Raw genomic sequence first — 12,859 nt, 5'->3', positions numbered from 1 at the left:
AATCTGTTTTTCTTTTTTAATGACAAAACTTGCCTAAAAAACAACCGGGGACGCTTAATAAGCCCCCTTTCCTAGATAGTAAACCCCAGATGAGTGCCCTACTCAGCAAAGAACACCCACCAGACAAATCACCGGTATGATCCCAAGTGAAATTAGGTTGCACAATCTTGAAACATCATTACCAACAAAAAGCCTATGATGAGGGAGTTGAACTGTTGAAGAAAAGGCATGATATCACAGAGGAATGAACTTGGTACTGTGAATTTGCAGGTGGGGTTTTTTTCTCGTTTCACTTTTTCATCACAAAGGTCCATCTATGCAACAGGAGTTTTCATTATTGGAATTGAAAAGAAGCTTGGAACCTTGTCAAAATTTTGATTGTGCAGTACACATTCAAATTTTAGAAGTTATTTTGAATAAGGATACAATGATGTGAAAATTTTATGCTAGATTATAGACATCCATCAAATGGTACAGGGCCATTTCTCCCAGATTCTTCCAACCTATTCCACCTAGAACACCACCTTCCTGCCAATATTGCAAAAAAGGTGGACATTCCAGCTAACTCTGGCCATTCTCACCATCTACAAGCCAATTGTGCCGGAATTTGGGCATCACAACGATCACTCCAGGTCTTCCATCATGGAAATGATATCTGGCAAAGAAAGGGGGGATCTAAATCAATGACAGTAAAACAGTATAACAAGAATCTACCTCACATAGATGCCTGAAGCAATGAAAAGGTTTTAGAACATTTGCTTCATCATGCGCTCACAAGAAAGAAAGAGAAGCGATTCAATCCAAATTAAACTAAACACAACCAGCAATTATTTAATTCAAGGCTGATTCTCATTGTATCCTGAAATGAAAAATGGATTTCGTTAGAAACCAACCACTAACATTTGAAAAAAATACACGCATGCAGAGTCACGAAAATATTTGCGAAAGGCCTTGTGAATGGAAATTTGCCATATTTGGAAGTCCTAGTGAATTACTGTTTGAACATGCAGACAAAGTGCCTACCAAAAATTTTTATACATTGACGGAGGCAGAAACATTCACTAGTTTGAAGTTAATAAGGAATAAAATCTAATTCAATAATCAAAATTTTCAGGATAACAATCCTTTTTGGATAAGCATGAGTAAATTTTTTTTCATTAGCACATTGTTTTCAGGAATAATGATAGAAAATTACCTGTTGGTCAGAAGGAAGCTCCTCACTGCAGCAGGGAGTGCAGCATCTCCTCGACTATGATTACCAGTTCCTGTCACAAATATGTAGAAACTTAGATTGCACACTTGAAAACATAGGATTGCAAGTAGGGCAGGTACACGAACCGAATGAACCGAACACAGCCTGTTCAGGCTTGGCTCGCTACCAGTTGACCCAGCTCGGGTCTAGGCGAGCCGAACCTGAGCTGGCACGTGTTAAAAAAACAATGTATTAAGCAAAGTTATCAATGTCAGAATTCGAATACGGGACCTCCACAATGCATGCTATACAACCTAACCACAACCAAAAGTACTTTATCTGACATATTTCGCATATATATTTTATATATTCGCTTTTTACGAGCCTAGACCGAGCCGAACACTCATTGTTAGTACTCAGCTCATTTATATCATACAAGCTGCTTGCAGCTTGTCTCGCCAAGCTCATTTGGCAAACATGAATAAGCTTGGGGTGAGCCGAACCGAGCCGTGCTGCAAGCTGCTCGGTTCATTTCCCAGCCCTAATTGCAAGTGCTGCAAAATAGTAAGCATGATTCTAGTTTCTATTTGGTTCAAGCTTCCTCATCAAGTGCAATATAAGCAATATATACCATGACAGATGAGGAGAAAAAGCATGTGAACAACACATTTCAGAATAAGCTTGAGGTTAATAGTGTTAGAAATCTACCTGCGTCGAGAAAGAGAGAGGGAGAGAGACGAAACGATGGAGTCCACCAGTACCTGCGTTGAGAAAGGGAGAGAGAGAGACGAAGAGATGAAAGCAAGAGGTGAGCGGTTGTCACGTTTTTCAATCAGAAATCGTGACCTAAACTATTCATTTATAACTTAATTACAAAGGTATGGATCCGGGTCTAGTGTATCCAGACCCGATTAAACATAACGTATATGGTACACAATTTTTTACATGGATTGGGTCGGATCCCGGATTGGATCATTTTGCACCTTTTTCACCCCCCCTCAAGTTGATCATGGTTTTGGACCATGAACAACTTGCCTTTAAGCATCCAAAAACGATCCTTGGTTAACCCTTTGGTAAATATGTCTACAACTTGTCTTTCAGTACTGATGAATCCAGGCTCAATCTCTTTTTCTTCAACCTTCTGTCTCACAAAGTGTTGGTCAATTTCAATGTGCTTAGCACGACTGTGATGTACTGGGTTGAATGACATGTTGATAGCACTTTGGTTGTCACATAGCAAGGTAGTGTGAGAGATCTTTTCTCCTACTTCAGTTAGTAGATGCCTGATCCATGTGACTTCGGCAGTAGCAGCAGCCATGGATCTATACTCAGCCTCAGTGCTTGATCTAGCGATAGCCTTTTGTTTTGTACTGCTCTAAGAGACTAAATTTCTTCCAATGTAGGTACAATATCCTGATGTAGATCTTCGTTCGTCAGGATCTCCTGCCCAGTCTGCATCACAGTATATAGTAAGTTCGTGCTCATCTTTGTCATATGACTGTGGTGAATATATTAATCCATCCCCAATAGTCCCTTTAAGATATCTAAGGATTCTCTTGACCGCTTCCATATGTCCAGTACGTGGCGCATGCATAAATTGAGACACTTGATTGACTGAATAAACGATGTCAGGTCTAGTGAATGTGAGCTACTGTAACATTCCTATTATGCTTTGATATCTGGTGGGGTTATCACACAGATCTCCATCATCGGCGCTAAGTTTTTTATGAAGCACACTTGGAGTTCCTAGAGGTTTGCAGTCTTTCATACCCGCCTTGTTGAGAACGTCTACGGTGTACTTATGCTGAGTGAGTGTCAAACCATGAGTCTGATTATCAACTTCTACACCAAGAAAATAACGTAGAACTCCAAGATCTTTCATTTTGAACCTTTGGCCTAGCAAGCCTTTTACTTCTTGACTGTGAGCGGTAGAGTTTCCTGTGATGATAATATCATCGACATAAATTAATAATAGAGTAGTCACAGTCTGACTTCTAAAAATAAATAATGAGTGGTCCAGCATGGAACGTGAAAATCCATGTTTCTGAATCTCTAGCGAGAAGCTATCAAACCAAGAGCGAGATGCTTGTTTCAGACCATAGATAGCTCTGTTTAGCTTGCACACATGGGTTTTACAATTTTGTTCTTGATATCCAGGGGGTTGCTCCATGTATATTTCCTCCTTCAAATCTCCATGCAAGAATGCATTTTTCACATCGAGCTGACTCAGCTTCCATCCATGTTTAACAGCCAGAGAAATAATAATTTGAATTATTCTCATTCTTACAACCGGACTAAAGGTCTCATCATAGTCTTGCCCTGCTTCTTGAGTGAATCCTTTTGCCACAAGCCTTGCCTTATATCGTTCAATGGTTCCATCTGGCTTGTCCTTTATTTTGTAGACCCATTTACATCCGACAACATTTTTGTCAGGTGGTCTGGAAACAACTTCCCAGGTTCCACATTCATGTAAGGCTTGCATTTCATCATTCATGGCTTCTACCCATTTGGTAGAGGTGGCTGCCTGATAGTACATAATGGGCTCATCTTCCTTATTGAGTGCAGTTAAAAAGAGTTGAAGATCCAAGGAGAAGTTGTTATAGCTAACCCACCTGTCAATGGGATGTCGTATGCGGTTTGATTTTCTGACCTCAAGAGTACGAGAAGGAGTTGGATTGGCGACTGGGACATAATCTGAATGGCTTGATGTTGTCGGTCTCTGTCTAGAGTAGACAATGCCTTTGTATCTGCCTGGTACTTCCTCTGCATTCTGTGATCCCAACGTCCCAATGTTCTCAAACATCTCTTCTTCTTGTTGCACGCAATCTGAGGAAGATGCCTCATTGGAGCCAGCAAAAAGTTCTGAACTCAGCCAAGGATAGTAAACTTCAGTTGGCATGTTCGTTGCGTCAGCTCTGTCATCAAAGTTTTGTTCATCAAAGACAACATTTCTTGAGATTCTGATACGTTTGTTGGTGGGATCATAACACCTATATCCTTTGTAGTCATCTGCATATCCCACAAGCCTACACTTCTGGGCCTTGTCCTGAAACTTGTTTCTCAATATGCACATAGCAGACACATCCAAAAACACGCAGATCATGATAACTAGGATGAGCTCCAAAAAGACATTGATAAGGAGACTTATTTTCTAGAACCACCATGGGCAGTGTATTTATCACATGCACGGCAGAATGGAAAGCTTCTGTCCAGAGGTTGATGGGAAGATTACTGTCATGAAGCATACTCATGACACTTTCAACGACATGTCTATGTTTTCGTTCAGCAATTCCATTTTGTTGAGGAGTGTGAGGGCAGGACACCCTTCTTCCTATTCCGTTATTTCGAAGAAAAGAAATAAAATCACAAGATGAAAATTCCCCACCTCCATCATATTGGAAAAATTGAATGGACTCAGAGAATTGATTTTTGACCAAGGAAAGAAAATTTTGAAACAAAGAGAAGACTTCTGACTTATTTTTTATGAAATATATCCAAGTGTATCGAGAATAACTATCAACAAAGATTAGGTAGTATCTGCTTCCAGATCTAGAGACAATTGGGGCGGGTCCCCATACATCAGAACAAATAATCTCAAAAGGTTTTGAAGCTCTCTTATTAATTGAATGAAAAGGCAATACATGACTCTTGCATAAAAGACAACTGGAACACTTATGACAGCTCTCATCCAAATTGAGACTGTCTTTTGGAATGAGATTATTAGAGACAAGTTTTTCAATAAAATGACCCCCACAATGTCCTAATCGACTATGCCATAAGAATGACTTATTACATTCAGAAATACTAAAAACATTAGCATAAAAGCGTGAACATGACTCTAATGAAGGCATCGAATTCAGATGAACAGGGCGGACAGCATGACATGGAGCTTCTTCAAAGACATACATATTGCCTCGTCTCTTTCCTTCAGCGAATGTTTCCCTCGTGCGTAGGTCCTTGACCTGCACAGAAGAGGGGGTAAATTCAACTGAAGCATTATTATCATCAATAAGTTTGGAAACAGAGACAATATTTTTCTTGATGTCAGGGGCATGAAGAACGTCAGAAAGAGTAAGAGTAGAATATGACATGGGAATGACAGTTTTTCTGACATGAGAAACAGGATGGTGGGATCCATCTCCAGTGACAATCTTACTTTTTCCAAAATAAGGAATAGGGTTAGAAATTTTACCTGCATCGCCTATCACATGAGTCGCTGCCCCTGAGTCGACAAACCAAGTGCCTTCGTCATTCTGCTTCAATTTCATCTCTGACAAGGCAGATATCAGCAGATCTTTAATCTCTCCACTGTCTCTGGTATTTGTGAATCTCTTTTTGGTTTCTGTCTGTGGAGCCTTTCCTTTATTTTCTGGATTATGCCAGCAGTTCGCCTTGATATGCCCCTTTTTGTTACAAAGGAAGCAAGTAGGGATGGATCTTGGTCCTTGCGCATGAGCTAACATGTTTGGAGTGGGAAGCAGACCACGCCCTCCGTATCCACTTCGCCCTTGTCCTCCTCGTCCCCGTCCTTTACCATAAATCATGCCTGTGGCAAAAACTTCTTGAGAATTTGGGTGAATGTGGGTTTCTTCAGAGAATCCCTTCAAAGTCATTTCATACTGGATCAATTTGGCTCGTAGCTCGTCAAAGTTAGGAAGAACAGGAAGGCACAATAGTGATGTGACTATCATATTGTAGTCAGATCCCAATCCACTCAGAGTTTGTTGCACCATGTCATTGTCACTTACGGCACATCCTATAACTGCAAGTTGATCTGTAATGGTCTTTATCTTGTTCAAATATTCCATGATGGTCATGGAGTCTTTTCTTAACAACTAAAATTCCCTTTTCAGAAAAACCATTCTTGCTTGAGAAACCTGTGAATACGTCTAAACCAGTCGTTCCCAGAGTTGTAGTGATGTACAATTGTCAGGAATGGCAACAAGGACCTCTTGAGACAGAGTTGAGGTGATGTATGCAACAACTGATTGATCTTTCTTTTCCCAATTGAGAAATTCTATATTTTTGACATACACGATCGAACTCACCCCTTGATCATCTTTCTCTTCTCTCGGAACAAATTCTGGTGGGACTGGGGTGGTTCCATCCAGGTGACCTAAGAGACCTTGGCTCCTTATAAAAGGAATGATTTGTCTCTTCCAAATCAAGAAGTTTGAGGTATTCAACTTTTCAAAAACGAGTTGATTGAGAAAACTTGAAGAAATATGTGATTGGGAGGAATAAGGATCCATAGAGAATGAAATTCAGCAAGAGTGCTCACGAAATGCTCAGCCTTTTTTTTTTACGACTGTCAGATTCAGAAAATAGAGAGGATAATAGGTTCAGAGAATAGAAAGACTGAAGCCCTCTGTTTGCACTCTAGAAAATTGATGTTGAAACTTTCCCACGTTAAATATATTTTCAAACAGATAACAAAGAGAGCACGGCAAATATATTTGAATATGTAGAAATATATGCGTGAAGGAGATTGGGCAAACGATAGCAATATAAAAAAAATCACGCAGGCAATATATAAAAAAAACTGAAATGGTGCAATCGATAGGTCTGTAGGGTTTTTGCGATCTGGGTTCACGTGAACAGGATTCACGTGAATCTCAGATTCAAGAGAGAAGCAAGCTTACGCGATGTGGGTACACAGAAAAAAAAAAAACAGGAAGGGGAGATGGGTTTTTTTTTTTTTGCAATCTGGGTTCACGTGAACAGGAGTCACGTGAATCTCAGATTCAAGAGAAAAGCAAGCCCACACGATGTGGGTACACAGAAAAAAAACAGGAAAGGGAGATGAGGAGAGAACGAGAGAAGGAAGAAGAAAAAAGTAGAAAAGGAGGGAAAAACCTCAAAACTCTGATGGTCGCACCTGCCGGAAACCTCCTTCCTTTTTTTTTTGCCCTTAGACAGATCTCCACTCTGATACCATGTTAGAAATCTACCTGCGTTGAGAAAAAGAGAGGGGGAGAGACGAAACGATGGAGTCCACCAGTACCTGCGCTGAGAAAGGGAGAGAGAGACGAAGAGATGAAAGCAAGAGGTGAGCGGTTGTCACGTTTTTCAATCAGAAATCGTGACCTAAACTATTCATTTATAACTTAATTACAAAGGTATGGATCCGGGTCTGGTGTATCCAGACCCGACTAAACATAACATATATGGTACACAATTTTTTACATGGATCGAGTCGGATCCCGGATTGGATCCTTTTGCACCTTTTTCAAATAGCACAAGCTAATCTTTTCCAGATGACATAGAGAAACCATTTTTTCCAATTATGCACGTGCATACGACAAATTACTAGGCATTCAAGTTTTTGCCAAGTTTTAGTCAAGGTTTTAAAACCCGTGACTCGGGACTCGACTCATTCTTTATTGACTCGTGACTCGGCGGGTCAACTCGGTGACTCGGACCGGGTTTTGTTAACTTTTGATTTTAAAAGAAAGACAATATATAAATTGTCATTTAAACATATAAAGGTTTGTAGAATGACTTAATTACTAGTTTAATTGACTAATAAGTAAAATAACATCAAGAAAAACTGCTTAATTCAAATCTCACATTTACTAAAGAAACTACACAAGCAGGAACAAGTCTTTCAAGACAATATATAAAGAATGACTTAATTACTAGCTTCAAGAACTTTAATAGCCATGCTCGATCATGGTTTATATCCTGAATATATGGACATAGCTGTTGTGTTGCAGGGCCTCAGAAAATCCTTGCAAAATTTTGGGAACATTGAACTTTATCTTGATATTTGTAAGCGTGTGTCTATGTAGAGTTGATTGGATGCCTTATATATCTGCACATAAATGCATATAAGCTTTGGATAATGAGAATGCTGTGATGTATATATATATATTATAATGATAAATGTGGGCATTTTATGCTGTTGGTTTTGAACAGGCTGGCAGGCTGCCAACTATTGTGTAGGTCTCACAGCAACAAAGTTTCCTTATGGACATTTGCTCTATGTACCTATGCACTTATATAGTTCTTTGTAAGTAGTGGTGTGGTGAACTTTTAATGAAAGAAATAAACTCAAACCCTTTAGGAGGAGGATTTGGAGTTTTGACAGGAGCCACTTCAAGTGGGATCTGATGGAGGATATAGAAGAATAACGATGACTTTCATCTTGTGTTTCAAGTTTCAACCACCTGGTATGCAGTATCAATATGCAAACAAAGTCAGTGTTGCAGAGATGGTTGCATGAGGGATCAGTTATGTTAGCTGGATTAGTGGATTCACTCTATGTTCATTGAGGGGTACTGGGTTTGATTCCTTACCTGGAGCTACCAAAAGGAATGAATGATGGACATGTGAAATTTGATAGACTTTTACTAATTTTGTGATTTTATATTAAGCTGGTAAGCCTATTGTTATTATGCTATTTGTTCTTTGAAAAATGAACACTTACATATGAAAAAATTGCCCATAGCCTTTGAAAAATGAAAAAAGTGCCCAAAACTCGCCCGAGTCAAGACCGAGTTTTCGCAAAACGAGTTTACCTTGCCGGGTTGAATCGTTGGAGGGCCGAGCCGAGTCACCGAGTTGACTCGGCGAGTTTTAAAACCCTGGTTTTAGTACCTTGTTACCAAATAATCAGCATCACATACAGAAGATTAATCATCAGCTTACTTCAAATCCATATTCCACAGCAACTCATGTGAAGTAGGTAGAAAATTTATCTATGTTTGCTAGCCAAGTCTTCTACTACCGTTTCTGGATACATTAGTGATTAAACAGCAGCACCTAAACTCCAATGACCAGATCGCATTCAACAATGACCTTTGACCAAGTCAGGTCACGTTTGAATGTGTTCAAATCTAGGTGGCCCTAAATGAGGCAGTAGGCTCTAAAACAGGTTACCCAGGTGCTATAAACCAATAACAGAAGGAAATAAAACAAAAAAAGATTCCTTACCGGTTATAACTTCTAAGACTGTTTGTCTCTGAGGACGAGATGAAAGAACCTGTAGCTTTATCTTTTCTCGGTTTTCTTCCCTGTCCGAGGAATTAATGGATTCAGCAGAAAGACAGCCCTCAAGCCCGCCTTCCTGATTACCTATTTTGGCAGAAGATGCTGAACCATTCACCATCATCAGGGATTCAATTCCCTTCAGATGGATTTTTAATGCATGTACCGCTTCAGATGCATGCAAACCATGCAAATCTAACTTCCAGATATCATTTCCACTGTTTCGGATATGAAGAATCCCTTCAGCCGCTTTCAAGTTTAGTTTTTCAGCAGCCAGCCATTCTTCTTTGGCTCTCAATGAAAGCTGGCGGGCATTAAAGTGGTAACCTCTTGAAAAAGCGCTACTAGAAGCCTGTGAGTGGTGTGATGCCAACCTGTTAATTGAAAAACAACTGGTGCTTCAAGTCATCGATTGATGCACTAACTTGTTACATACAATAGAGGATTTTGTCCGTATTACAGCCACAACAATACATATATATATATGTTCTTTTTCACAAGTTTCTTAACCTAAAGGGACTGCGGCACATACATTAATTACTAGAACAAAGTGGATCCTTTTTCAGCAAAAACTAACCTAAACAACACCAAACCTTAAATAGACCAAGTAAAACATCAATAGCATATAGCAGACTTAAAATAAATAAGTGATACACTTCCATTAGAATAGCCATCAATTACGATCCACCTTACTGACAATTCACAGTAAGATAACAGTGAACTTCACAATTGTTATATATATTATTTTAATAAAACAGTTTGTGTGTTCCTTATTCAAGTGAACACTCAGAAAGCTGAATGGTTTTTTTATCAAAAGAAAAGGGAATTAAATAACTGTGATATGAACGAAGAGGGATCTTACCTCATCATCCTTATTGCATCTTTTCGATGGCTTAAATAGACATCATCTTCTTCCCACTCGGGCTCAACAGGGGGAGTCAGTTTTCTATATAGATAATCACAGAGCTGATTTTCCTCCTCTTTGAAGTTTTTCTCATAAGAACTATCTAGGTCATCATTTTGCCTTGTTATTTCTTCAGCTGCAGAGCCTGTAGGAGACATACTTCTCAAAAGCAAGCCAGCTTGATCTTCATTATTATCAACAGCTGCTAATATATCCTCAATCAAAGTGTCATCAGCCCAACTGTGCATTTTCTTCACCTTTTCGATGTTTTTAGCTCTGTTTTTTTCTTCAGGCTCAACAGGGGGGGTCAGATTTCTATATAGATCATCACAGAGCTCAATTTCCTCTTTGAAGTTTTTGTTACAAGAAGACTTATCAAGGTCATCAATTTGTCTTGTTGTTTCTTCAGCTGCAGAGCCTGTAGTAGACATATTTCTCAAAAACAAGCCAGCTTGATCTTCATTATTAGCAACAGCTGATAATATATCCTCAATCAAAGTGTCATCAGCCCAACTGTGCATTTTCTTCAGCATTTCAATGTTTTCAGCTCTGTTTTTTCCTTCAGGAGTCCTAATTTTCAGCGTGTCACTGCTAATATGCTTATTGTCAGACAACGAACTTGCAGAAACATCCATGGTTCTGTTAGTGGAGCACTCAACGAGTGGCATAACATCTAAAGAACTTTTCACAATAGAGGAGAACGAGCTTGTTGCAGCGCGATTGCTGGATTCAAAGCCGAAGAGACAATATTTTTCAGTTTTATGATTTTGAGATGAACTAACATGGAGGCTTCCTGACCGAGATGAAAGAGTGGAGGAGGATGAGCTTAATAGAGGAGGATAGAGATCAGACTCTGTTTGAGGTCCCACATCCTGTTTCTGCAGCTGCTTATGATGAAAGGCAGCCCAACCAGGGGACTTTCCTGTTGCCCATGACATTTTAGGTTGACGAGGTCCCCGTGAGAAAGTCATGTCATCAAAACGGTCCCAATGATTTCATTTCACTTGTTCATGAGAATTGAAAAAGATCAGATAAGACTCTCCAAAATTTCTCAACAAAGATAACCCATTTTTGTTCGTGACTCTTGAACAATTTGAACCTAGAAATGTTACACCAGAAAGCTGTCAGAAAATGGAAATGACAAAATCAGAACAATGAAAAAGACTGGAGAGCACCCAACTCACAGTTGACCATCTAAAGCAGTAATAATCCTCGCAAGGTTCTCTGAACATAGTTTTGAGTCATCGGAAAAAATTATTCATTTAAACTTAAAACTATGTAACGAATATCAGTGACATTCCGAATATATCGTGGTTTTATCAAGTGATAGTTTCATAAGCGACATTATCTCAAGAAATCACGATATTTTTCAAAATACATCCTTTTTCCAAAATATTGCAATTTTAACATGATATTAACGTGATAATATCTGTGGCATTGATTTAACATAAATACTTTTACATGGCATCTCAATAAGCTTTAAATTAACACTGTAATCCTTCAAATCATTTGTTGATGCAATCCTGATGCTGATGGAACAGTTAAATAAAAGTGTAATCCCGTCGCCTTGATAGTAGATGTTTAAAACTATCAATAAAATTGTATTCCAATTTTATCACGTAACCAAGAGAGGTCCGCTTGAGGTTATGTTTATCATATCTAACTAAAGCTCCTGCATGAAAGATCCATAATAGTATTTTTCGGGAAATATTGAGAAAACTGGATATGCACTAAAAAAAGGTACAAAGTGAACGACCCCAAAATACAATTTTTTTGTTTTAATTGATACCCAACAAACCAAAAAACGAACAAAAATTACATCATTAGCTATGGCCCCCACGAATAAAAAAGGGTAACCGCGGATTTGAAGCCCAAATTTCTGTTCTTATTCCAAATAGAAGGAATCGTACGAAACAGAAGTACTTAGTCTTTCACCCACAAATTATATCACAAAAAAAAGAACAAAGGAAAAAGCATTACGAGAACAGAGTAGAACGGGAGGTTTGCTATTCATGCAAGCAATCCCACATCTCCGGAAACCACGGCGTCGTCGATCGGGCAGAGGAGGAGCGATCGGACGGCTTCAGAAGAGAGATGCGTCGATGGAGACGGTTGGTCGAAGATGGGATTCTGAATCTTGCGTTCATATGAGAATCCATAAACGCCAAAGAAAGTAGAACGCTTCGTTGAAGAAGGAAGGGAAAAGGAGAGAGGAGGAGAAAGGGAGACGGCGAGCCGCGAGAGGGAAGAAGACCGACGACCGGAAGCCTTTTCGTTATTCACGGTCAAGATATGTATATGACCGTGGATTGTTAGGAATCTACATTGATGCCACTTATTTTTTTGATGGCTAAAACACCCCGGTTGAATCCAAGGCGAACTATAACTGTGCCCTTTTCTTATGCTATTTGCAGAACTATCATTGAGTTGGATCATTGCATTAGCTACCAAGTTTTACCTCATGAAGGGTCCATCTAAGATCTACCTGCTACTGGTCCTCGGGTTTTTCGTTATAATAAAAAAAAAAAAGTAAGCAACACATATTTTAAATATTTTTTATTATAAATTACAATTAGTTCACACATATGGATAAGATATGACTTTTGACACTTAGTAGAAACATTTTTTTTTTATTTGCAAGATAAGGGATAATCTGCCTCAAAGGGGTTTGACATAGGTTCAAATCTCATGGCGTCAGGTCACCCTTTGTGCAAGCCCAAACGTAGCGATTCTTTGAGGGCAAGGAGTACAGCCCACGAAGTTTTATGCTACAG

General features: G+C 39.2%; 1 protein-coding gene across 4 annotated transcripts; it reads right to left on the bottom strand.

Annotated features, from left to right (window-relative positions):
- Positions 1–345: 345 nt before the first annotated feature.
- Positions 346–12,244, bottom strand: LOC149847577 (uncharacterized). 4 transcript variants are annotated; one of them, XM_089997105.1, is made up of 5 exons: positions 12,066–12,244; positions 10,044–11,184; positions 9,128–9,573; positions 1,196–1,265; positions 346–655 (listed from the first exon to the last, which is right to left on the bottom strand). In XM_089997105.1, exons 2-5 carry the CDS (start codon positions 11,054–11,056, stop codon positions 562–564), a joined length of 1,623 nt encoding a protein of 540 aa, XP_089853231.1. In that variant the 5' UTR covers positions 11,057–11,184; positions 12,066–12,244; the 3' UTR covers positions 346–561. The 4 variants fall into 4 exon arrangements, with proteins under 4 accessions (XP_089853231.1, XP_089853230.1, XP_089853229.1 ...); XM_089997104.1 differs by lacking the exon at positions 12,066–12,244 and adding an exon at positions 11,270–12,014; XM_089997103.1 differs by lacking the exon at positions 12,066–12,244 and having other exon boundaries at positions 10,044–12,053.
- Positions 12,245–12,859: the final 615 nt, after the last annotated feature.

The sequence above is a fragment of the Nuphar pumila genome, chromosome 2 (assembly GCF_984573655.1).
Source record: "Nuphar pumila chromosome 2, dmNupPumi1.hap1.1, whole genome shotgun sequence".
Taxonomy (NCBI): Eukaryota; Viridiplantae; Streptophyta; class Magnoliopsida; order Nymphaeales; family Nymphaeaceae; genus Nuphar; species Nuphar pumila.
Note: the sequence above shows the minus strand (reverse complement) of the source record. Positions and strands in the feature narration are given on the sequence as shown.

Excerpts from the sequence above, each read along its gene's own strand:
- LOC149847577 (XM_089997105.1), bottom strand. The coding sequence starts at position 11,056 with ATGACTTTCTCACGGGGACCTCGTCAACCTAAAATGTCATGGGCAACA. Across the intron at positions 9,574-10,043 it reads GATGCAATAAGGATGATGAG|TTGTTTTTCAATTAACAGGT; the intron begins GTAAGATCCCTC and ends TTGAAGCACCAG. Across the intron at positions 1,266-9,127 it reads AGTCTTAGAAGTTATAACCG|GAACTGGTAATCATAGTCGA; the intron begins GTAAGGAATCTT and ends TATTTGTGACAG.